The following is a 27427-nucleotide window of genomic DNA, read 5'->3' as shown; positions in this document are numbered from 1 at the left end:
GAAGGTAAAATTATGTCACTTTATCACATTTTGATGACATATATGGCATGTTTGAAAAACACATTTGGAAGGAACCAATGGAGGGAAAACAAAGGGGATTCAAAGAGAAATTTTCACAATTGTTAATTATCCAATGTTTGAAAACTATGAAATCAGATTATCTACACCTTTCAGATTGTGATCATCTCTTTGACCTAACACAAATTTATTTAGAAGCATTGAGGAAAAAGAAAGAAGAAGCTTGTACATGTACCTATGGGACCAGGATTGCCAAGAACACCCTAGAGGACACCTTAGTGGCACTTCAAGTATAGCTAAATACCAAATTTGTTGAGCTCAATTTGTCACGCTCTACTGTAGCTCAATATTCAGATGTAACAATTGAGGAGGTTGTTAGTGATGATAGCATGAGGGTTGATCAAGATGAATATGATTCATCTACATTTAGTAGGCAGTTGTGGCTTAGTGATGAGCCATTGATCGAGGTTCAAGTTCTTTACTGTGACCATATAGAAAGGAGTGCTCATCATTTTTCTTGTGATCAAAACGTGGAGGACTTGATGAGGCACGTGTGGATTGGCTTAAAGATTGTATTGTCCATTGCGGGATGGAGGTCTGCCATCTTCAGAAGATGGGACTAGCGGTCCCAAGTATCTAACTCAAGTGATTATGAGAGATTACTTGTAGGGACACCGGTCAACTTTTTATCATACTGCTATGTATTTGAGAGAGTTGGTTACTTCTATATCACAAAGGTCTCATACTTATATAAGGTTATAGGGTGATTATGGTGTTAGTTGCAGCAAGTTGGTTTACTTGCAGAGCTAGCACATCTGTAGAAGTCTAGCAGAGATTGGATATAGTTGTGGAATTGTAGATACCTTCACCAATTTGGATCTCCTCATAGGCGATGGATGTGAGAGCAATTTTCTTTAGGACTTAAGTATTGAAAAAGTTAGAATTGTAGTTTGTGTGGGTTCCATAGATTGGCTTCACTACTTCTAAAATGGTGAAAATGAGGTTAGAGTTGAGTGACAGGAGCTCATTTATCTTCTGGGCGCATTTTTATTTTGATGGATTACTCTCATGTGCAAGATTTGGATAGTTGGTATGATATATCCTTGTGCAGTTGAGGAAGGTAAGACAGGTTGGCTTTTCAAGCTGCTCTCTTCTATGATGTTCCCTCCTATGACACCTATTGTTGGGTTAATCCACCATTTACAACATGGTGGCTTGGTAATTATGCCAGTTTAGCAGGAATTATAATTTCCATCAATGTGGGTATTACAATAGTTGGTGATATCAGGGACATCACATAGGTTTTCGCTTGGGATCCATGTAGAGCATTCCCATGGACTGTTATGCATTAGGGAGCTAGGTGTAGAACTTTATTTTGTATTATTCTCATTAGAGGTTGGCATATTGCTGAGCTTCTACCATCGATTAACATTAGATGTGTTGGTGGTTACAGCTAGAGTGATGTGTTCAGTTGGATAGAGAAAATTTTCTTTTATGATAACAGTTAATGACAGATTGTCCAAACTGAGTATGCACATGAGATGTTTTGGGATCTTGGCATTCAATTGATTGTTGTTTTGGTTCATGTCGAGTTGCTTTACAACTCTAGGATTGCAAATGTTTACGACTATATAGCATAATAGATGGGAAAAGCATCAGTCACAAGGCTATGGGATCCATGCATTTGGTTTCAGTAGATGGATGCAGATTGCTTGAGAGCAAGCAATCTTTGGAAAGGAAGGACTATAGTGTCCCCTTTTCTCGGCCACTAAATCTTGATGCGTTGTTAGTCATTTTGCCTCGGTCTCGTGGGTGAACTAGGATTTTCAGGGATCAGGCTGAATTTTGGCCTAATAGTTCCAATTTATGACCCATTAGAGTCGTTTCTGTGGGGTTTCTAGATACTTTGTATTTATAGGAAGTAGACAGGTACAATCTTCTTGGTATTTTAGTATTGGACTGGGAGCATCTCACCGAGACCTTTGGGACTAGTTATCACTGATGTTTATTTGAGTTCATTTGCTCTGTAATTTTAAATGCCGAAAGATTAATGGTTTATTAATAAAGCGACTTTAAAACATAAGCTCATACTATTGTGTCACTTTATTATTATATGAGCACTTTATTTCTTCTTAAGTGGGAAAAAGGCTATTTTTAAACGAAATAAATAAGTAGAGAAAGGAATATGAAGAGCCATTAGGTTGGGCTTATTAGAGGAAAGAAAGCTCATTTGCAACATACTTGGTTTACTGACTTGGGTTTGATTTTCTTTCTTGGAGAGTTTTCAAAAGCTTCAACTTTTAGTAGTTGAGAGGATAGAAACCCACAAGCTTGGAGGCAGTGTTTGGAAACCCATTGTCTGCTTGAGGCATCACACTCGTATCTCATTGTTCTTTGAATTTTTATTTCATATTATCCAATCCGGTTATAGTTTTCTGTGTTTATGATTGGATTTGGTTATTGTATTGCTGAGGATTGAAATGCATTGACATTTCTGAGATTATATTTGTATCTGAGTATTTTTGGTATTTATGAGCAAATCTGAAATCTATTGCATACATTTATCAGTTTAAATTTCTGAAATATGTTTGAGGGATTTGGGGCAAATATCTAATTTGGGATATTACGCTGCATAAGTTTGTCCTTATAACTTTTGATGACATTTTGATTTATAGTAGGACATGGAAAGTGCACTTGCTGCACTAGGAAGAAGTGCTTAGTATTCTTGAGAGAGAATCATTGTATAATAAAGAATCAAAATGTGAATTTGGGTTAGCAAAATATACCTTTGCCATAAAATCTGCTCGAAGAGTCCAAAAGAGTTAGTGTTGATCCTGAAAAATTGAGGCAATTATTGATTGACCTTTTACAAAGTTGTCACAACTTATCGATTTATTTTGGATTGTGTGGAGTTTATAGAAGATTTGTAATAGGTTTTCACATGTTGCTCTAGTGACTGATCTGTCCAGAAAGGAGGCTTTTGCATGTTTGAAAAAGCATAGGAAAACTTAGATCAATTTGAGCCCCTAATGAGCACGTCCCATATTAGCAATTCCTTATATTATTCCATCTTTTGAGCTTGAATGTGATGCATCAGGTTAAAGATAGGCACTGTCCTAATGCAAAACAAACATCCCATTGCCTATGAAAGTAGGAAGTTGAGAGGAGCTGAAAGGAGTTATTTAGTTTATGAAAAGGAAATGTTAATGCATGCATTAGTAAAATTCAGACCTTGTCTTGTGGGAGGAAAATTCATATTTAAAATTGATCATTATAGTCTCAAATGTTTTTTGAATCAACAAGACTTGAGTGAAAGACAACAAAAGTGGGTGAGTAATTTGCAGGCTTATGATTTTGACATAGTTTATGTCAAAGGAAAAGGAAATATGGTGGCTGATGCTTTGTATAGGAGACCACATTTAGGTTCTTTGGTTGAGATTACAACAGATTGGAAAGAGAAAATAGTTGCTGAATATGCAAAGGACTCATGGTCTTCTAGCTTATTGGAGGGTGCCACACATTACAACTGGTACATGGTTCAAAATGTACTCTTCTATAAAGGTAGAATTTTCTTGGTGCCTAGTTCCAAGTTCAAAGAGGTGGTTATAAATCCTTTCATGATATTCCTATGACTGACCATTTTGTCTTTTTTAAGACTTACATGCAAGTTATGGAGAGGATTAGTTGGAAAGGACTCAAAAATGGATTTTATCATCGGATTGCCTACTCTCCAAGGAAAAAATTGCATGTATGTTATAGTTGTCAGGTTACCCAAATTTGCTCATTGTTTTGCAATTTCAGCAGTGTTGACAACAATCCAGGTGACAGATTTGTTTGTCAAGGAAATTTTTAGACTTCATGGGTTGTCTCAGAATGTAGTGATTGACAGGGATAGGAAGTTTATGAGTTTGTTTTGGCAGGATCTGTTCAAATTGTGTGAAACAATACTTTCTCCCAGCACAAGCTACCATCCACAAATCGATGGTCAAACAGAAATAGTCAACAAGTAGGTGGAAGGTTATTTAAGGAATTACATTTAGGGCAGTAGAAAGCATGGGCTGAATACCCACATTTGAGTGAGTGTTGCTATGACTGCACATACCATATGTCAATCAAAGTGTCTCCATTCATGGCTCTCTATGGGTTCCAACCACCAAGCTTTATAGATTTTTTTTTAGGAGACAGAGTACCCAAAGCCAAAGATTTATTGCAGCAGAGTCAAGACATTGTGAAATCCTTGAAAGAAACCATCCAACAAGTGAAGAATCAGGAAAAGCAGTATGCAGACCAGCATAGAGTTTAGAGACACTTTCAGGTGGATGATTTGGTACACTTGAGATTGCAGTCCTATCAGGACTCATCACTTAAAAGAAGTGGGACGAAAAAAATCAAGCCCAGTTTTTATGGTCCCTTCCGAATTATAAGGAGAGTTGGGAAAAGTGGCATATGAATTGGAGTACCTGTTAGCAGTAGGGTGCATAACATTGTTCATGTTTCGCGTTTGAAGAAAGCTTTGGGACATGATGCAACTCTTATAGTGCTGCCACTATTAGATGAAGAAGGGAAGTTGATTCTGATTCTGGAAGCCATTATTGAAACTAGGTTGCAGACACTCAGAAGACTAATGAGTAAGGAATACCTGGTGAAACAGAAAGACTTACTTGTGGAAGATGCAACTTGGAAGAGCTATTCTCTGGCAATTTTCAATACTATGGAGGTTGTGATTATGTGTTTGATTGAAGTACCAATTGAACAAAAATATTCACAATACTGTTCACATTACTACTCAAGCTTGAGATTAATTTAATGACTTATCTCTTCTGTAAGGAGAATTCAGGACATGAAAGTAGTGAGATTAGTCTTAAAAACAAAATCTTTCACTTTTTTCCTTTCATCACAAAAGGGGTAGTGTACTACTGACTACATGAATAATTCGCAATTCATGATTCATTGATTAGCTAAGATTTGACTCAATATATTTACCTATCTTTTTACTACAACACTTTACCCATAGATAACAACCATAAAGTCGGATCAAATTGCTGGTGCACACAACATTCCACATCCAAACCGTCAACGCATGTGAGCATGTGGCCAAAACCATGAGATACAAATTAGCCACGAGTAAAGTGATTGAGCACTTTGAGATAAAAGTCTATAAGCAAGGATCATTAATGAAAAAACCAACAATATGAATTCTTGATTGAGTTATCTAGAAGTTTTGTAAAAGTTTGTCTATGGCTACTAAATTTTTTTCTTAAAACTTGTGGTGAGTTTGGTTGATGATTAAATCAGATTTCTTGAAGCAAAGGACAGTGTGGTTCTATTCAGCTTTTAGTTTACAGGACTCTATTCATCACATTGGAAAGGTTTCACTGAATGAATCAAGAAACTCGCTAAGTGAAATAGAGGCACATCGTGTCAATAACTTTGTTTTCTTGAAGGGATGTGAGGAATTTGGATGTAGCTCAGACAATGTACTTGGGTTTTATACATTATCACTATGGTTCCTAGACTCTTCGCGAGTCGGGCGAATCTTAGGTCGGCGAGTTGGGTTAGCCCTGTCGGGTTCAGGTCGGTGAGCTGGGTCAGTCATGCCAATTTCAATATATGATGGCAAAAGGATGAAGGCAAGGGTAAAATTTCATAAAAAATTCAAGGGTTTTGTCTGTTTGCTGAGCCACTGCCAAGTCCGAGCTAGTTCACAAGTTGAGTTACCCTTGCCGAGTTAGACCTAGGGTTGAGTCTGGGAACTTTGATTATCACCCATGTTAATAAGAGAACAATGTTTGGTTGAGTTTGGTTGATGATTAAATCAGATTTCTTGAAGCAAAGGACAGTGTGGTTCTATTCAGCTTTTAGTTTACAGAACTCTATTCATCACATTGGAAAGGTTTCACTGAATGAATCAAGAAACTCGCTAAGTGAAATAGAGGCACATCGTGTCAATAACTTTGTTCTCTTGAAGGGATGTGAGGAATTTGGATGTAGCTCAGACAATGTACTTGGGTTTATACATTATCACTATGGTTCCTAAACTCTTCGCGAGTCGGGCGAATCTCAGGTTGGCGAGTTGGGTTAGCCCTGCCGGGTTCAGGTCGGTGAGTTGGGTCAGTCATGCCAATTTCAATATATGATGGCAAAAGGATGAAGGCAAGGGTAAAATTTCGTAAAAATTTCAAGGGTTTTGTCCGTTTGCTGAGCCACTGCCAAGTCCGAGCTAGTTCACAAGTTGAGTTACCCTTGCTGAGTTAGACCTAGGGTTGAGTCTGGGAACTTTGATTATCACCCATGTTAATAAGGACCTTTAGAAATAACTCAAGCTTTGAGATAATTATTTTTCTCCTTGGTCAATATGTTGGATGTGTACACAGGAAAGGTAGCAAAATTAGCGTTAGATGCATTTGGCACTAATTGCTGAAATCTCTGTGTTTGGTCTTCACTATCAAGACAATGGAGTTGTTAGTATGTCTTTAAGATGGATAAATGCATGCTGTGGCATTTTACTTACCTTAGGTGACTTGTTAAGGTCGAGAAGGTTTGGGAAGCAAGGTGCTTTGTGTCTTTTGACCTACTTTCATTGTTCTCTTATGTAGTCCACAAATAAAAAGTATTGCAAAGGAAAGCCAATGATGTGCTTTTTACCTCATGGCAGCTGAATGGAGGCTGGGGGCCAAAAAAAGTACTTCCTTAATGGTGTTCTCAACCATCTGAAGTGTGGCTTCATGCTGTGAGTTGGCTGTGGACATTCATTTTTTTCTTTGTATGGCATAAATTTTAACATTTGTGAGGTGTTATACGTCATTTTTCTTTTGGGATTCATGAGAAATTATATTTTTTTTACGTGGCATTAATTCTTAAACTTGCAAGTCTTGAATGAATAGTGGGTGCTAGTAATTTTAATTACTTGGCTAAGGCTGAACCTTTTGAATGCTTTGTCTCCTCCAAATGGGTAGTTTTAATAATAGTTGAAAATTTTGTGTTTAACATGTACTTGGAAGGCATAATTTTGAAAACCTTAGGGTTTAGTAACACTTTGGAGGATAACTAGGTACCTATGTACCTACGTACATACCTACGTAGGGCTTAGTAACATAAGTACATACCTATGTACCTATATATGTACGTACATACAAACCTACTTGCATGCATGCATACATAAATACATACATGTAATAAACTATTTTTAGTCTCTAATTTTCACAGTTAATGAAATTTATAATATAAATGCACTATGAGTTGAATATTACAATAAAATCCAAATAATTTTCACATCCAATATATTTTAGATCTCTAAATCAATACTTTAATTGTAGAAAGGATATGCTAAAATATAATGAACTGCAAACATTCAAGCCTGCAGGTCATATATCTTTATATTGAATACAATTTTAAGTATACACAACTTGTGGTCTTGAATTTTCACAGTTTGGTACAATTTAATAAACTCTGAAAGTTCAAGCCCACAGTTTGTTTATATTAATGCTGAATACAGTTATAAATATAAATGACCTGCAGTCTTGAATTTTCGAAGTTTATCAAATTATAATAAACAGTGAAAATTCAAGTCTGCAAGTCATTTGAATTTTTGTTTCTCTCATTTCTAATTTGTTTTGGATTATAATAAAAGTGTAATATTTTTTTTTACATTCTTCTAGGTTATTCCATTTCATGTAAGCTGATTGAAGGAGAGTCTCTGCAGGTTGTGAATAATAGTTACTCTGGCAAGTTGTTTATAACAAAAACATGGGTTTTCTGTGAATTGTTTTCATTTCTTATTCATTTTGATTAAAAAAGATGTTAAATATGTTTTTACGTCCTTTTAGTTTTTGTCTTTCCTTGCAAATCAATTGCAAAAGATTCCCTGCAGGTTGTTTGTAGTATTAATCTGCAGATACTCTTCCTCAATTTACAAGGAAAGACCAAAACCAGAAGGATGTTCATTTTTAATTTGAAATGACTAAAAATTGAAAGCAAAACAAGATTTCAAAGAAGTCTTTTGTGTCACCAATCTCATGCCCTAAATAATCGCATGCCATCTGTTCATTCATTTAATTGTGAAAATTATTTAAAGTTTTCAACTTTAGGTTGAAAAATATTTATGCTTATTTGGTTAGTTTTTTAAGAGAAATTTTAAGGTTTTGGTGATTTAATGGTGAGTTTTTATGAAAAATGTTGCAAGTTTTCACTAAAAGTTGGCAGAAAGAATTTTTGGGTAACTCAACTCTAGTTTGGACTCGCAAGTACACATGAGTTTCATGAGTTCTTCATCCATGTGTTTAAAGAACAGCTAACTTAAACGGGGGAAGTGGAATTTTTTTATGCTTTGTGCGGGATATGTATGCTTGTGGAAGCCAGAAAATGTGAAGTAAAAGATATTTTGGGATCGGGTGATTGATGGCAAGTATTATAAAATATAATATTTTATGCGTCCAAATGTAGAAACAACAAAAAATGGTAAATCTGCTGTAGCATATTGAGAAAAAGAGACATTTTATGCCTTTTTTTGTGAGGGCAGAATCAGAGCTATTGTTTAAATAGAATTAGTGTTTTATTGTGCAATGACGAGCAGAAAGGAAGAAGAGAAGACAATTGCAAGAATTTATTCTTCCCCTTTTTGTAGAGCTGGGCTGGTGGGATGAAACATGTATCATAAACTTGTGCAATCTGGTTATATATTTTAGTCATAAGGGATTGTTTTTGTACCAAAGTTCTCTTGGATAAATTTGTATATTGTCCTGTGTTTCAGTGTGATTCAGGGTAACAATCTCTAAGGTTTGAGTCTTTTTATGACGTGTTTTTTGTTGTTTTCCAAGTTCACCAAAGGTGCTTGCAAGAAGAATCCTCTTCATGTTTGAATCTCTTCAAACGTGTCTGGTAATTTCATTGTACTCAACAAATCTCGTGGGCTACATTTGCTAGCATTGTAATAGCTTTGGCTAGTCTAAGGCCAAGTAGCAGTTATTAAAGCTTTCCAATAATATCATATGCGGTTTTTTATAATTTTTTGGCTGAGAAAAACATTCAGCCATGTGAAATTATCAAGTGTTTCAATTGTATTTGGGCGAAACTCCTGCAAGTTTGGCCTCATGTTATATGCTTTTTGGTTCTTCATTTTAGATTTGCATGCATGTTTTCAAATCATAACTTGTGTTAAATGTTTGTATAAACTTAGTGCTGCACGCCTTTTCTATGTTCTTTGTGAACTTCCATTTGTGAGTCATTTGTAGCAAGCTGTGCATGATTCTAAGTTCTAGTTTATAAGTGAAGTAAGAAATCATAAGAGTTTTACATACGAGGTTAGTAACCGAGTTTTACATTTGATTCACATCATTACCTGCTGATGACTTAATTTGTTTTATAGGGGGATCTATGGTCTGAGGGATGAGTACACCATGTTTGAAGGACATGTAGTGACATAGAGTTTAGCTAAAATTATGTACCATTTTTTTCCTTTTATATTATAAAGATACCTAGGAAAGAGCTCTTTTGGCTTGAATAGGTCTAGAAGAGTATCAGAGTTATCCTCCTCTTGTCAGTTAGCCAAAACCACTTGTAGCTTAATCACGAATCTGACATGATCTTAGCCTGACTTTGTTTCCTGAGGACTGTGATATAGATTGTCTTCTAGAGTTGGAGGATGTGGTTTTGAGCACCAACATATACCTGTGCATGACTAATGTGGAAGGCTATATGATTAGAACTTGTACATATGGATTTATGTGTTGAAAAATATATTTACATTCTTGTCTATTAAATTGATAACTTTGATATCCATATTGTTTTGTTTGTCCTACCTGTGTCTAATCTATTTATTAAGTTATTTTTTTCCTATTCTATTTATTAAGTAATTTATGGTTTTGTATTAGTTTATTTACTTTTACATAACATCAGAACCATCTCTTATCTTTGATTACTGAGTAATTTACTTTCTTGCTTCTTTTGTCATAAGTTTTTGGTCTAATGCTGTTACTCGTTTTTTTACTGTTTTTAAGTTAATATAAAGTTTAAGCCAAATTTTAGCTAGAGTGATGGACATTGGTGGTTTTAGTTAATGCTATTTCTATTACTTGATATCATTAATTTTGTTGATTGGCATTGCTACACCTAATTTCAGGTTGAATGGAAAAGAAAAAGTAGAGGTTTTATTTCTATGGAAAGCAGCTTTGGATCTAATAAAGAAGAAGATTAAAGCCCAAAGACACTTGGAGATGATGTTTTTCATTATGTAAATGACGAAGAAGGTTTCATTGAGGCTTAGGAGCACATTAACATAGTCTAGTGATAAAGAGTCCAAACTAGTGGTGAGATTGACCAAATCCAACCTTTGAATTTCAATTGCTATGATGGAAAATTCAAAGAACTAAAATTGCAGTTTATGAAGTGGATTCAAAGATAGTTACAAGACTCAAACTTGCCTCAGATTCAACAAGTTGGTTTTGCGCTCAAGCTTAGACTTGGCAAATTGAAAAATCCAAGAAATGTAATTTTTTTGAAGGATTTAAACCTTTTTTCATACATCACTTAGTAAATTAACATTCAATACACAAGAATTGAGATAAATAGAAGCTAGTTTGCACACATACAAGTTTGCACAGATCACATAAGTATAAATGCGAAATTCTGAAAGAAATGTGTTAAATCAAATAACACATTAGAAATATAATAGTTCAAACACTCCTCTTAATTCAAACACTCCTCTAGGTTGTAAGCCATAAACTACTTCCAAAGGAGTCTTACCAATGCTTTTGTTTATTGAATCATTGTATGCAAACTTAGCTTGAATGCTACTTTGTTAGGTATCTTAGGAGATTACCAAGGCTCCTCTTGACCACTGCTGTTTGGCCATCTGTTTGGGGGTGATAAGTTGAGCTGAAACTCAAGTTAGTAGCAAGCTTCTACCATAAAGCTCTCCAAAAATGACCAGCAAATTTTGTTGTCTCTATCTGAAACTACATTCGAATCTCTATTTGAAACTACATTTAAAGGTAAACCATGAATTCTTACCACCTCCTTGAAGACCAAAGGAGTATAGGAAGCATCGTAAGTGCTCATGCATGGCGTAAAGTGTGCCATTTTAGAAAGCTTGTCTACAACAACATAAATAGAATCAAATTCTCTAGGTTTCTAGGCATCAACGAGAGCGTTTGGTAACTTAGATCGCAATCAATTAAACATTGCTCGAAATTCATGCATATGCTAATTTTGGTGGATGGAAAGAATGCAAAAATAGAGCACTAATCAATGTGATTGCAATATTCTCAACAGGGACAACGTTTTTGAAGGCATTAGATAAAGAGGAGAAAGTGAAGAATGGAAATTTCATTGCAGATGCTCTCATTAATCAATTGAAATGGTGGGTTTTAGGAATATTGTTCAAGTCATAACATATAATGATGAACGTTGAAGTGTAGCTAGTTCTATAGTGGAGGGTATGTATCTAACGGTAACCTAATTAGGTGTTGCAAATAATTGACACAAATGTTGAGTGGATTGAAAAAAAAATTATGGGGGTTGAAGAAATATATTGTTTATTTTCGAAGAATATTTTGTAATATTTCAATTGTTGATACGTGAATGTCATTTTCCTTTTAACATTTTGATTTGTTTTTGTTGATGTTTTATAGCTTCTGTCGTATAAACTATATTTAATTATATGAGATATAATTGAGATATAAGTATATTATTATATCAATAAAATTAGTATAATAATAGTGTATATATATAATCAAATTTATTATTATATAAATTATTTGATTAATGAATAGACATGTCCCATGAAGGGACATGTCTCTTCATGGTTTATTCTCAATAGACGTTGTAATTTGGAAAACACATACCACATACATGGCAATGCTTAGTATATTTGTAGTGATCCCTGAAAACTCAACATGGTATCAGAGCCAAGTATCAAATGAACGCAAATGGAAATATGATGAAACGATTTGGCACTGCTCTCCATTTTCAATAGTGGAGTGGTCAAATCATGATTGTTAATAATCAGTCTATTGGAAGAAGGGAGCACCACCATGGATAGCTCCTGGAGACCTAACGACTAGAAATAACTTTTGACAATTCACAGAGATGGAGAAACCTGTTAACGTGAAAGAACAAGTATAGTGGTGGCATTCAACATTCAGAAGCAACACGAGAGTGATCAAGGATCGTCCCCGTCCAATGAGCAATGTTGTAAGTCGTGTCCTAATTGTTGTATTGGATAGTATGGTAGTTCTGTGAAGAAAGAAACGAAGGAGTGCTAGATTGTATAAGGCAATTTGAATACCATGAGTGTTGGAGAAAAGTACGCAACGCTTGTGGTTGGGGCGATGAACTGTGTATTAAAGCGACTAGGCGGCCTTGTATATATCATGTGTTGATGAAGATTGGGCACAATCTACATTGAATTTTTATGATATGCAAGAAGTCGTATGCCACGATTCATATGTAAGGCAAGGTTGGAAGATGCGAACGACTCACATTTTGAGAAGTGGGAAAGCAAGTTTGGGGAAGGTTTTGTTTGTATAGGCAAAATAAGAGGCACGGTGGAAATTATGCTCCTAATAGATGTAAGGGACGACTACAGTAAAGAACCACCACCCTAATCGTTTCCTTATATATTGCTATCGTGGGCAAGGAGGGATTGCACATTAAGAAAGTATGAATGATGGCAAAATCAAATGGAAGGAAATTATGGGTGGAAGATCAATCAAGGGGCATATTAAAGGATATGCCAAAATATCGAAATTTGTGTAACACGGGAATTAGAAATTCTTGGCAATAAAAAATGATTTTAAGAATACCTCTGATTAATCGGACAAGTAGAATAAGAGAAGGTTAAAACCTTAGCAAGGGAGCAAAATATATACATAGAGTGAGATGACGTAGAGAGTCCTGTCACATGGTGGAAGTATAAATGCAAGAAGTATTGATCGCCAATAATGGTGATATAAAGGAGAAAGGGGGGCACGTTAGTAGTTGACCCATAATAAAGGAGAAGTCAATTCACATTTAAAAATAAATAAAAGAAATGAACAGAGCATACAAATAGATGACACTAAAGTTTAACTGTTATTTGCAAGGAATACAAAATGGTTTATTATATAAGGAAAATAGACAACATAGCGAGAAAACATATGAATGTCGAAGATTTGAATTTCAAGGGTGCCCACGTGGAAAGTACAGAGTGGAATGTCAAAGTTTTTACAACTACATGTCACCCGATGCGCATAAAGAGAAGACCCATAAATATATTGCCCAATTGCCAAAAGTTGTTGAATGTTGTTGACTTCCATATTGTTCCTTCATATGAGTGTAAAATGTAGTAAATATTAAATCGTCAATAGTAAAACACTCCAAATTAAATACAAACATCGAAAGAGAAAGCGTGGAAACCATATAAAAAGTGGAAGTGGAAAATGCACCAGCATTGTATTATGTGGTCACGTAGAAGGTGGGCCCCTTAGGGAATGAATTGAAATAAATTATTTACTATATGCAACCTCTAGATTTTTGTACAATGGCCCAAGGTAACATCATAGTCCCATATGCCGATATGACAAGGGTGTCGTTGAGAGCTTGGATCAGTCATCAACAATGTTGATAAGATTTCATCTTTGAGCGAAGGTTACATCATTTCGACTAAAGAAGAGGGAAGATTTTATAGTGAAAATCAAAGACTAAAAGGTGAAAAGGGCTAAAACAATAGTAAGAAGATCCCTTACATCAAAAGAAGAAAATATATGCAATTTACTTTCTGGAGGACGAGAGGTAAAGTTCATGTGGAAGGATATAAGAGGAAAAAGAGGGAGTCCGACACTTCATCAGAGGCTACATTGGATACGGAGCTCATAAGATTGAAGTTCAGAGGGAGTTTGACACGTCCGTTTGGAGGAGAGAATAGAGGATATGTTTCAGTTGATCTTTGAAGATCTTGATCATATTAGAATCATGAGTTTTGACTTCATGTAAATTTTTGCCATAATGCATGTGACTGCATGATTTAATAGGCCTACCCCCTGTGTACATCATAAGTAAGTGACGACTTCCAAATGATTATCACTTGTATTTGCAGAAGTTATTGAAAGGTGACGATCTTGCAACTTAATTATCTATTATGATGGATATCTTAAAATGTCTATTGAGATCATGATAGAGTATACTTTGCATGGTGGATGTTTATATGGTAAGCTTTTTGAGAATGTGTGTACACATACCTTATAAACAATTTTTTGAGTATTGGTGAATGTTATGCAAGTTGATGTTCTAGAGGGCCATTATACAAATTACTTGTTGAATATCATGTGACTTGATGTTTTGGAAGGCCATAAGTCACAATACTTAGTGAATATCTTACATCTCAACATTCTGGAAGGCCATTACTAAGAGTATTTGGTGAATATCATTGATACTCTGGGAGACCAATACTTATAATATCAGATGTGATATCAAACATTTTTGAGTAATTGGTGAATATCATGTTTTGGGAGACCAATACTCATGATATCAGATGTGATATCAAAACCTTGTGAGTACTTGGTGAATATCGAATGCTGATATTTTGGGAGTCCAATACTCATTATATCAGATGTGATATCAAACCTAATTTGAGTACTTGGTGAATATCATGTATTGATATTCTGTAAGACCAATACTCTTGATATCAAATGTGATATCAAAATGGTGGATATCTTCTGATCAAAGATATCCTTAAAATTTGCCATTCCTAATATTACCAATGGTGTAATATTTGTCTTGTGTTTATCCTCCCTAGCTAAGACAAAGTGTTGATGTTTGATAGCTTTTGTTGGATAAACCTATATATATTAATATGAGATATAATTGAGATACAAGTATGTTGTTATATTAGAGAAATTAATATAATAATAGTGTGTATATATAATTAAATTTATTATTATATAAATTATGTGATTAATGAATAGACATGTCCCATGAAGGCACATGTGTCTTCATGGTTTATTCTCAATACAAATAAGAGATCACTATTATTTGGAACACACATACCACATACATGGCAGTGCTTAGTACATTTGCAGCGATCCTGGAAAACTCAATAGTTTTTACAACACCATGTTAGGTTTTTGAAGCTTGATTTGGAGGCCGAGGAAAATGATTTTTTTCGTGACTGATCATGATATGATACCAAGCATCTTAACAAACTTTGACAAGTTGGAGTTCTTGAAGGTTATTTCAAATTTATTTTTGAGTATATTTCGTAATATTTCAATTGTTGATATATGACATGCCATTTTCCTTTTAATATTTTAATTTTGTTGATAGGTTTTTGAAACTTGATTTGCATAAAAAATCATCTTAAGACAACTTGTGAAGGTGTGAGATGCATTGAGCAATATGGCTATCAAAACCTTGGGAGTTTATGTAGGCAATCAAGTACACAATGAGTACAAAAAATCAAAGCATTGATTGTAGATGATGAGATATGGGCTTGGGTGGAATATGCTTTATGTTTTCTCGAGTCCATTAGGAATCTGATTAGGTATGTTGATTTAGTGTGCCTTAGTTTGGGTGAAGTTCATAATGGCATGGATCTCGCGGTTGAAAAATAAGGATCATAATAGAAGCCAAGGAGCATAATCCCACAAAAGCATTTACAAAAGAATGCAAAGGATCATTGTTGATTGTTGAAACATGATCACCACATACTTGCACCTCCTAGTTTTCTTTGTCTCCAAACTACTATAGCTAAGAGATACTTTTCTTATCAAGAAGGGTGGTGCACCATATAGGGATGAAGAGGTGGTTGTTGGCTACATAATGCATTTAGAATGATATTCCTAGGTGTAGATATTGTCTGCCTTAAAAGAGTTTGGCTACTTCATCTGTTCAAGGACTCATGATGTTTGTGCTCTTTGAGACAAGCACAATTTTTTTTTCTCTTGATTGTTGGTATGCACATTGCCAAGATTCTATTTTCTTGCAGCCTCTTACAATAAAATTGTTTTAACTTATTCATTATTTGGTTCCTCAATATATCATATAGTTTATAATTTATGTTTTGTAATTGTAAATATTTAATGCAAATTGAATAGGTTTTGACTTCTTTTTCAGTCAAGCAGAATAAGAGTACACACTCCTTCATTCACTTGGTTAAACATGGTCAATTGGGTGCAATAAAAGATGAGGATTTGGTATTTGTGTATTCCAACTTGCATTTCTCATCTCATAAGACAGCTAATTACAACGAGGGGATGATGAAGAATCGTGATCTAACTCTTGACTTTGCCAACTTAGATGCAACAGTTGCACAAGTTGCCAACGTATCTATAGATGGACACTTTGTGCACATGACGTGCCCAGTGGGAGTAGCATTGCAAATGATTGGGTTTCAAATGAAATTGAACTGAATGTTGATTTTGGTGCTTTCGGTGAAGAATAATATGAAGATTATGAAATATCAATTGTAAATCTTATTTTCATGTTTGTAAATTGTGAGGTATTTAAATAGTTTGTTTATGGACAATTATGACTCACTATTTTTGGCCTATAAAAATAATTGTCATACAATTCTACCCAAGCCAGTTATTTAGGTTTATATTCATTACATTTTAATATTGGGTAACAATAATATAAATGGTCAGCACAGTAAGTGAATGCTGTTTTTGTTGTTTTTTCCCCAAAAGGATTTTGTAGGGTAATATTGTTATATTGTGAGCATTCCATTCTATTTTTCTATTGCATTAAGATTCTTTTAGTATAAGTTCTCCATGTTGGTTTATTGTTTGTCTTTTATATTTACTAATATAAGGTATGTCGAGTGTGTCTGATTTGTGTAGGTATTTTTTAGTTCTTTCCTCATATTGAAATCTATAACATATGCCATTGTATGCTTGCATTTGCGCTTTCAATGCTTTGCAGAAATTTCCTTGTATAATTTGCCTACCTGCTCTGGGGCTTTACATGCTTTGTGTAATCTACAACTTGTAATTTGCTTGCCTATTGAATCCTTCACTTTCACTTATGCATGACTTATGTGCAAGTCAAGATGATGAAAACTCTTTCTCTGATTGTGGTTATCTCAAATTCATGTATTTTTGCATAATTCTCTGATTTACCCTTTGATTATTTAGATACTTTTGGTATCTACTTTATTTTGTGTGTCCTAATTATATCTTTTGTCTTAATAAATACTTCTTTTTAATAGTGTACTTGTACATTTCATAATGTGTATCGCGATATTGAAATATATTCCCTTTACTTGATAAATCCATGTTATTGTTTTTACAATTTAATTAGCATATTTATTTTTGTCTTGGTTCATTTATCTTTGCATGCATTTGCTTGATTTGCTTTATTAATAATTTTTGTGATATTGACTTATTTCACTGTAACAGTGTAGTGCTGTTTATGATGTTCGGGAAGTCTTGCAAAAGCATATCTTGTCAGACTATAAAAATTTCAAGGTATGGTTCTTGCATTCATTGGGGTTCTGAGGATCTAGATGCCTATGATATGAAGATAAATTTAAATCGTAACTTTATTTTTAGTTGCATTTTGTTACTCCTGGTTCCAGGAAATCAAATATATTAAATCATAACTTTATTTACATTTGCATTTGGTTAGTCCTGGTTCCAGGGAATCAAATATATTAATTTATACATTTTTTGAGTGTACCTCTTCTGTGTTGTTTTTGCTTCTAGAAACAATGTGTTCAGATTGGTATCTAAGATTTCTCATGGATAGTTGACATGTGAATTGAGAAAACAGGAGTGTAGATTTAGTGTGCTATATTTAACATCTGTACTTGGATGCTTGTGCGACAAGTTCCTTCTCCAAAATTGTCACTCGAAACTTTGATTTCTTTATATAATTATTTTAAGCTAAAAATAAACAGTCATTATGTTTTTTTGGGACTAGTTAATAAACTGTCAGTACCTGATAAGGACTAAGAAATTTACTTTTCTTAGCTTATTGTATGATCCATAACTTTTGACAGGGACTGTTATTAGTTTGGGGAGTTGGAATTTGTGAAGCAAGTAAATTAACTAAGAATGCACCTTATTATAATATTATTATTTCTAGAGATGCCTTATATTAATTATATGATCTCTAAGGTTTTGTATATTTTGTGAATGACAACATGGAATAAATTCAACGTTAAATTCAATTATAGAAGTCTATATCTATTTTCATGCCATTTATTTTAGAAGTGCAAGACCTAGTAAACATAAATGACCCTGGTTGCATTTCTCTTTCTGATCCTATGGTTTGACATATTTTGCTATAAACTTGTATGGCTGGGTTTGAATGCTAAAGTTCCAGACTAGGTTTTGACCAATTGGCACCTTCACATTAAACATAAATTTTCAAGTATGTGTATAGATGAATCCTGTATGCAGACCTTGGCAGAGTGTTAAGAACTTAAAGTAAAAAGTTTATATTCAAAGAATGTATCAAAGTGACACTTTGGAAGTGCTCTTTATGGAATCCATATGATGATGTGTTCCATATCAGAATGTGGGGCTAAATTATGCAAGCTGCTATGAAACTTTGAAGAGAGAACAAATCTGGTGCCACCAATACAAACCCCTTATTTGTTGTTTGTTAAAATAGAACTTATCTTTTTCAACTATGTTTATTTTCCTTATGCTCTGATGCACTAATAATTATAATGATGCCTATGAAATGAGATGAAACAAATGTCAAAGAATAGGAGTGGGAATTTTCAAAGCTAACTCAAGTAACAATTTTTTCGTTGTTCATAAGGGGATTGCTATCTCTCAATAGGTTAAAATCTACTTGTGGATTTAAGTTTATTTTACACACAATCTTTTCTGCCACAGCTGCTGGTGTAATTCATTATGTATGTTCAAAGTGTACTAAGTTTGACATTTTAATACTGTTTATCTGAAGGTTATTATATTACATTTAAATTTTTATTTGTCCAGAATGTCTGTTCATATATTGGTGTGCTTTTACATCAATTTTGCCCTTAAGAATCGATTTGGTTTTAGAACCCCAAATATTATGGCTAGGATCTGAGGTCAGAGTACCTAGATATGCCTTACTATAATGTAGTTGGGACACTTTACTTCCCCATACCCACAAAAATATGTTGTGCCATGAGAGGACCTAAAGTGGGGCACTTGTCAGATATATTGTTTTATGATGATGTAGTTTTAATCTCTTCCAACTTGGATACTCATTTTTTATCTGTTAGCATTTTTTCCCCATTCATTGAGGCAAGGGAGTTTGTTTATTAGTTTCAGGCTTTTAGCTAGATACCTTTTTATTTGGTACTCGAATGTCTTTCTTTCGTAGCTTTTTATTCAACAGATATTTATCAATTGTGTTGTAGCAAAGTTTCATGCTTTAATATTTTGGAACACATGTTTCTCTTTGGATGAAGACAAGAAGTAAATTGTATTATGTAATATCCTACTCGGATATTCTCCTCAAATTTTACCACAATAACTTTCACAATATAAGCAGATAAATTATGCAATAAAACCAACAACATTAACCAGTAAATGTTCATAGAAACTACTCAAAATGTTATTGCATTATAATATTCAGCAGTACAATAACAATCTAATTGTAAAAACAGAGATAATAGTCAGATTGGATAACCATAAATGAACCTGAAATGCAGCTGTGAACTTTGTTGCCAATTCACCACAAAGATGAATTGGGGCTATGTCCAATTCACTCAAGAAGAACTTGAGGGTTTGCATCCTCAGATGCTGAATAGAAGCCAAAGTTTCCTTAATTTCTGCAAGAGAAATCTCAAACCAAATCAATGTCCAAGCATGCTGAAAATGAATTTCTCATCCTTTTTGTATGCTCAAAATGGTGACCCTTTAGACTATTTCTCCTGTCCATTCGTCTTTTTCCTTCCTGTCACCTTTAACCCACCTGGCTTTAGAATATTAATTTGGCCTATTTAATAAACTTGCATTAAGCCCCACTTAAGCCAAAATTAATATATTATGAATTTGACTTTAGAATACATAATGTCCCAAAGAGGGGACATGACAAGTTCTCCCTCCTCAAGATTGCTTGTCCTCAAGCAATTGGTGCTAGGATCCCATTAAAATCAGCAAGTAGTCCTGTAGCTCAATCTGAAAATTACCGCTACACCCATTTTTTGCGCTACTCTAATTAAAACTGCTACAAGCCCAAGACTGTATAGCAGCTTGTCATAATCCTCAAGAGGTAAATCACTTATCCTATCTATTAAAGTAACTTAGGATCGTTTCTGCAAATGTACAAAAATTGCCATTGTGATTGATGATTTTCAAATGCAGATTTGGATCTCATATATGTATAATATGAGAGGAGGAGACATGTCTCTTCAAGAGACATGAAGAGACATGTCTCTATAGCTAATCACCATGTTATAAATAACTATATGCATAAATCATCTTTAACATATATATAATATTAATATATTAACCATATATGTAATATAATATAATATTATTATATTATTATATATAATGCATACATATTATATTACATATATAATATATATTATATATATAAGAATCAACAATAACAGTTTATCTAAAACATAAACACAGATCAGATAAGCATAATTTTACTTCTACTGATGCTAAAACATTAACACTATTGATGCTAAAACATTAACACTCCCTCTTTAGCGAAGGATAAGTAAAATACCATTTGAATTTCAGAGTAGAACACTTGATAGCTTTATTTGATATTCACACAATGAAACAATTATATAGTCAGATAACAAAAATCACCATGTTATGAACACTATCACAATGTACATTATATTCTCTACTCATTTGAACCTGTATCATAAAAATATTTCCTATGATCTCTACTTGCACTTAAGCAATGCCTAGAGATGTCCATAGTGAATATATATAAAATTCCATGATCTCTAATTGCACTTAGGCAATGTCTAGAGATGTCCATGAAAATTTTTTACTCATGATCTCTACTTGCACTTAAGCAATGTCTAGAGATGTCCATGATAACAGGTTACTCATGATCTCTACTTGCACTTAAGCAATGTCTAGAGATGCCCATAATACACTCATGATCTCTACTTGCACTTAAGCAATGTCTAGAGATGTCCATGATACACACATAATCTCTACTTGCACTTAAGCAATGTCTAGAGATGCCCCTAATACACTCATAATCTCTACTTGCACTTAAACAATGTCTAGAGATTTCCATGATACACATATAATCTCTACTTGTACTTAAGCAATGTCTAGAGATGCCCATAATACACTCAAGTCTATTATTTACAAGATCATCACCTTGCAAATAATTTCCTTCTAATGAATATGTCCATGAAAGATTGCCACCTTTCATTATATATCAAATGCTACTAAGTAATCAAATAGAAGCATAAACTCAAATGAAATAAACATTTAGTTCAAATTTCATTATTACAATTCATACCAAGTTTTTCTCTTTAGAACTTCTCCTCATAGAGACGATATTATCCACAAAGGATTGCATCTCAAAAATTTCTCCCTCTGAACATTGATCCTGGGAAGTCAGGTCCTCTTGTTGCTTCCTCAGAAACTCTTTTTTCCAAAGGATGTTTGCCAAACTCATCACTCCCTCATGATATACGTAGGAGTAGGCCCACCAACATCATGCAGTCACCCACATGTATTTCTACTCCCTCTGAGTATCAATCTTCTGAGTTCCAGCACTGCCTTCAAAGAAGTGTCATACTCCCCCTTAATGTAGAAGAATCTCATAATCTTAATCATCAAAGATATTTTCTTCAAGAGCCTCACTTTATCTATCTTAATCATTAGGGTCTTTGGAACTATTTGGTAGCAATGTTTGGTAGCATATGTGAAGTACCAACCTTCTTTTCTTGTAAGAATATCCTCAAACATAAAGGAAAAGATCAAAACAAATAATCCTTATAGTAAGTAAAGAACTACATATAAGAGAGAGACTACAAAGAGTAGATAAATGTAAAAGATACAAATACTTATCTGTACGTGAAGATTCAGAAATTTCCATTTAGATTATTTGAGAATGGAACATCTCCCCTCTAAATAAAATTCAAGTGGGAATGGAACATTGACTATTATTCCTCCCCACAATGTAAAATTTCCACTTGTTCTTATATTGTTGAAATTTTTTGTATCAAATATGACAACTCCTTTCTAAGTTCCATCTTGCCCTTCTCATCCATTGAAGGTCCAAACATTAGCTTAACAGTAGTAGCGAACATGTCCTTCAATTCAAACTTGTCCACAATATGCCAATTATCTTGATTGAATATGATTGTGCTATATGAATGAATCTATACGTCAAGTTTCATTCATCAAAGAGAGACTCATAGATGGTTCAAATGAATTCTTAAAAACCTCATTAACTTCTCACAGCAACTGAAATTTCCTTTGTTCAAGCAAAAGTATTTGTTTAATCTTTTGATTAAACCTATATTTACACATCTTGCAATCTGTATATTCCAAATTTATATCATTAGTGAATCCATTACAACGTGGTTTACTCCCTCTGAAATGTGATCAAGATCCCCAAAGGTTGAGTGAATCATATCCTCTATATGCTCCCTCTCTTTTAAGGTTGCCTCAATTGTTAATCTCCATATAAATCTCAATCTCCATCTTTTCCTTACAAGAACATACTCGAGAAAAAAAAAAACAAGAGATCAAAGGAAAAAATATATATGAAAAACATAAATAGTGAGTAGACAAATGTAATACTCAATAATAATAACTACTTATCTCATATGTATGATTTCATAAACTGCTTCCATATGAATTGAATAATACTTATGTAGACATGTCTTATATGAAAGTAAAAATGATAATGTTCATACCTTATCAGGCCCATTACCCTAGACTTCACCTTTTAGATATGACTTTACCTATATAAATGGGACTAGGTGAGTTGGGGTCCTTGGTTGCAATTTGAAAAGTTCTCTGATCTTTGACTTTACTTTGTTCATGCAAGCAACTTTCGTGTTGGTGACGTGGAGGGTGAATGGTAACTGAATTGCTATGCACATTAATTCCTTGTCCCTATTTCATACTCTTCTCTTCTTACTTTGTCTTTATGATCACCAAATGAGATCATTTAATCACTTACATACTAAAGAAAAATCCATTGTGAAATTCAACTACATCTTTGATTTCCTGATGATGCTTTCTACCATTAAGGGGTTAAGGGTGTATAATGTTGTCGAGGATTTGATAGCTTTTGCAAACCTTTGTACTCATTTGTTTGGTTCAAAAATACATGAGGTGCCCCAACTTCCTCCTTTCACATCGACATTAAAGGTGTCTTAAAAGGTCTTTCAAAATGGTTTAAAATGTAGATCGGGTCTAAATAGGATTCGTGGCGCTTATTGGTATGTGTTTTGACCAAATTCGTGGCCATGTGTTTTGACCAACAACCTCCAAACAGAGCACTCAAGACTGTTTGGGGTCCAATGGATGAAACAAGCCAATGAAAGCCGCCCTCATCTGTCCATTCATGGGTGGTAATCATGTGGGTGATATAATCCATGTGTCAGCCTTTACATTATGATTTGGCCAAAGGAATCGCAACTTTTAAAATGCCCCTTCTCCTCCTATTTCGTGGCATCCATTTAGATATGTTTTGCAAGAAGTGGTGAACGTAAATGTCTTTATAATAATTCCAACTAAGAAGTTATGTTGTTAATTAGTGAAGGCACGTCTAAGTATGAGTACTTAGTAATCTCTATGCTAAAACAAGGTTGCCAAGTGTAGGTGGGCCCAGGCAGGGCAAGACCAATTTGAAGGTGCGGTGTGTTGCCTTATCACCATGTATATGTGTATCCCATGCCAGGAGTCCAAACTTAGATTGGAGGGTACTATTTGTGTCTATTCAAACTTATAAACTCTTTGTTCTTACCTTCCATGGGCTGTCGTCCTTAAATGATCATTCTTCTATCATACTTGTCTTCCAATGACACACAAAGGAATTTAAGGACGAGGCAAACCAACAGGATGTGGTCGAAAATATAAGGGAGGAAGAGCAGAGCTTTAAGGATCAAATTGATGTTCATGAGGCTGCCGTGGGCTTTATCAAGGAGAAACGACCGAGTCATGACAAGGACCAGGCCACCATGAATACCCTAAAAGCTGTAGTGGAAGATATGCGGAATCAACAAGAGATCTGTTAGGATCAGCCCAATGCCCATAATGTTTCAACGGAGGATATCAGGAAGAAACAACCGATCTTTGAAGACCAGATCAGGATCAACACGCAGAATGCTGTGGTGGAGGATATCATGAAGTAGAACTTTGAGGATCAATCCAACACCCACAAGGCTCTATTAGAGTATACCACGATGAAGGAACATTATACTAACTATATAATATTCAATGATTTGGTAGCATCGTTCCTTGGAACACAACCCTCGGAGTTTGATTATTATATCACTGATAATAGAATTTGCATATCCTTACTTTTGGTATACATATCACATGGGTCGAATTAGAGAAATTTAATCATATCTCTGCATTCTTAGTATGTAAGGTTAGTGGGACTTACCTCCATGTTATTTTCTTTCAATCCCTCCAATGGGACAACTCTATTAGTTCCGTCTAACTTCCTGCCACTTGCGTTCGAGTTTGCAAATGCCACATATAATGGAATTTGAGTTATGCTTACTATCTTGTTTTATAATCGATGTCTCCTTTGTGTTGTTCAAATTATCCTGCTTGAGATGCTTGTTCAATACTTGAGACGGGTCTATTTCGTTGATTTCGTCAAACTATCCCGAAGATCTATATTCTCATGTTCGCATGCCTTTTATGGTTCACTATCTTATGTCAGACTTGTCTCTGTGTTCCCTATCCAGTCCACTCTTCTTATTTCGTCTGATCAAAATTCAAAATATCCTCTATTTCTCCCACATGCCTAGAGAAATTCAGTGGTGTTGTACCAACTCTCTACATACATTTGTTAGTTACATGTCCTCTGATATCGTCATTCTTTTCCAGCAGTTGGAAGGTTGATCTAAGATACTGCGATCTCTTTTGTATGGTCTGCAATCTCCAAACTCCTCTTACTCAAACTTCATTCTCTCCATTACTCAAACTTAATTCTCTCCATTCCATAGTTAAGAAACTCTTGATATATTAGGCAGAGATTTCTTATATTTGCAATTGGCTCTGATACCATGTTAAAGTAACTTAGGATCGTTTCTGCAAATGTACTAACATTGCCATTGTGATTGATGATTTTCAAATGCAGATTTGGATCTCATATATGTATAATATGAGAGGAGGAGAAATGTCTCTTCAAGAGACATGAAGAGACATGTCTCTATAGTTAATCACCATGTTATAAATAACTATATGCATAACTCATCTTTAACATATATATAATATTAATATATTAACCATATATGTAATATAATATTATATTATTATATATAATGCATACATATTATATATATAAGAATCAACAATAACAATTTATCTAAAACATAAACACAGATCAGATAAGCAGCATTTTACTTCCACTGATGCTAAAACATTAACTCTATCAACTCTCGTATGCAAAACCAACCTGGAAAAAATGCTCCAACAACCTGCTGTGCTGCTTTGATATAAGTAATGGGTCCAAAATTGTGAAGCCACTCATCAATATGCTATTGAAGTAAAGCATCAGTGATACCAATTTCAGGATCCCACACTGTTTTACTATCACAACAATCAGATATGAGATGATATAAATGCCTTGAGGAGCTATTATTAGTGGACAACTCTCCATGTATGAGTGATATCCCATGAAAATGCATACTAATCTTCATAATAATTGTCCCTCTTGAACTATTGATGAAGGAATCAAACTGCTCAATAACTGAAATCAATACTAAAGGTGTAGAGAGGCCATACATTTTGTCATCAGTCTGAAATACACTTGGACACATCACTGTCATGAGTAAAAAAAAGGACTAAGAATCCATCTCCTATGATCAAATTATAACTCTCGTCAATTCTCAACCAAGATCTATTCAGCTGTTGAAGCAAGGAGTCTATCCAACTCGTGTGAGTTGGAACTGAAACCATGTGTAAGCTATTTGGAGAATGAGAAATAGTGTTAAATCTGAAAATTGGGTCATCAGATCATTCCTGTGAACAAAACTCACTGCTAGGAACTGCAATTGTGTCCCACATCCTCTAGTCAAGATCATCCTCATCATAGATATTGGAAAGATCTTTTGTATTCAGCTCAAAAAGTGGATTATCAAATGTCCAATCAGCATCCACCTCAAACAAAGAATTGGCTACTAGCTTAATACGATCCAAAAATTTGTTACTTGATCTCTTGGGGCAGCTATCCAAGTCATAAGTTTGACGAATGCTTTCAAGCTCCTTAGTCACTTATTAGAAAAACTCGTGCCTTCTTTTATCCTTCTATTCCCTAGATTGTTTGGTGACAACAATATGATTTTCTGCTTTATGAAGAGCAACTGGTGTATTATCCAATGCCTTTTGAATGACACTAAGCTCCTTGTCGGGCCTATTAACCTCATCTTTTTTTTCTTTCAATTGCATATGGTCTAGCAACCTTCATGATGGAATATTTGTTTGAAAGTAGACATAAGTAATCCACTGTCATAGTCTCAAGGCTACTATAACCCTTTGTAAATCAGCAACATCAGATTCACTTTCCACTCCCTTTTGCCTCTTTTCCATTTGAGCCTTCTTGTAGAAATCCTCAACGATCCTATGAATATCATCATAATACACTAAGGCTGCAATAATCATATCTTCATCGACTTTCAACTGTTTTTTCAAATAATCAGTCGCTCTGGCATTCATTTTCTAGTTGGTCATTTATAACATTGTCATCCTGAAATTTTGCTTCTGATTGTTCCACTAAATCACTATTATGCATAAGCATTGTTACAGTGCCCTGGGGGACGATGGGATAGAGGACCCTTAATTTGGGGACAGTGGGGGGACAGTAGTGGGACAGTGGTGGGGGACGGGAGGGGTTGTATATACTATACATATGGTAATTTAAATGCTAGTTATGAAAAAGATGTATTGCAATATAAGATATAAATATGTAAAATTGTAAATATTTGAACAATGCATTGAATTGGAACATTAAACAATCAACATAAATAGTTGAATCAGCAAATAGTCAACACTAGGACGACCCCGATCCTCAGTGGAGGTGGCGGAATTTGGTGGTGCCATTGAGGACGGGGGAACTAAGTCCCCAAGTCCCCAGTGCGTCCCCATCTCCGGGACGTAGGTCAAAAATGGGGGGTACTTGTCCCCTTGTTACTAGGTGTATAAGTGAGTTGCCGTCATAAAAATTATACGATTCATCAGTCCTCACGAGGACGTCATTAATGCCATTGTAGGTTTCAAGCTCCTTGTTTGATTGATTTGGTGCAATGACAAGGTGG

At 34.6% G+C, this 27427-nt stretch overlaps 1 protein-coding gene across 4 annotated transcripts in view; it reads left to right on the top strand.

Annotated features, from left to right (window-relative positions):
* LOC149534992 (uncharacterized) overlaps nt 1-27427 on the top strand; it is a 217734-nt gene that overhangs the window by 114032 nt on the left and 76275 nt on the right. For all 4 annotated transcript variants that reach the window (XM_089805168.1, XM_089805166.1, XM_089805169.1 and 1 more), the window contains exon 10: nt 17388-17456. In XM_089805168.1, coding sequence (XP_089661294.1) covers nt 17388-17456 — 69 coding nt within the window. The remainder of the gene's footprint in view (nt 1-17387; nt 17457-27427) is intronic.

The sequence above is a fragment of the Cupressus sempervirens genome, chromosome 10, assembly GCF_028749045.1.
Source record: "Cupressus sempervirens isolate cs-2001-9-10 chromosome 10, ASM2874904v1, whole genome shotgun sequence".
Lineage (NCBI taxonomy): Eukaryota > Viridiplantae > Streptophyta > Pinopsida > Cupressales > Cupressaceae > Cupressus > Cupressus sempervirens.
Note: the sequence above shows the minus strand (reverse complement) of the source record. Positions and strands in the feature narration are given on the sequence as shown.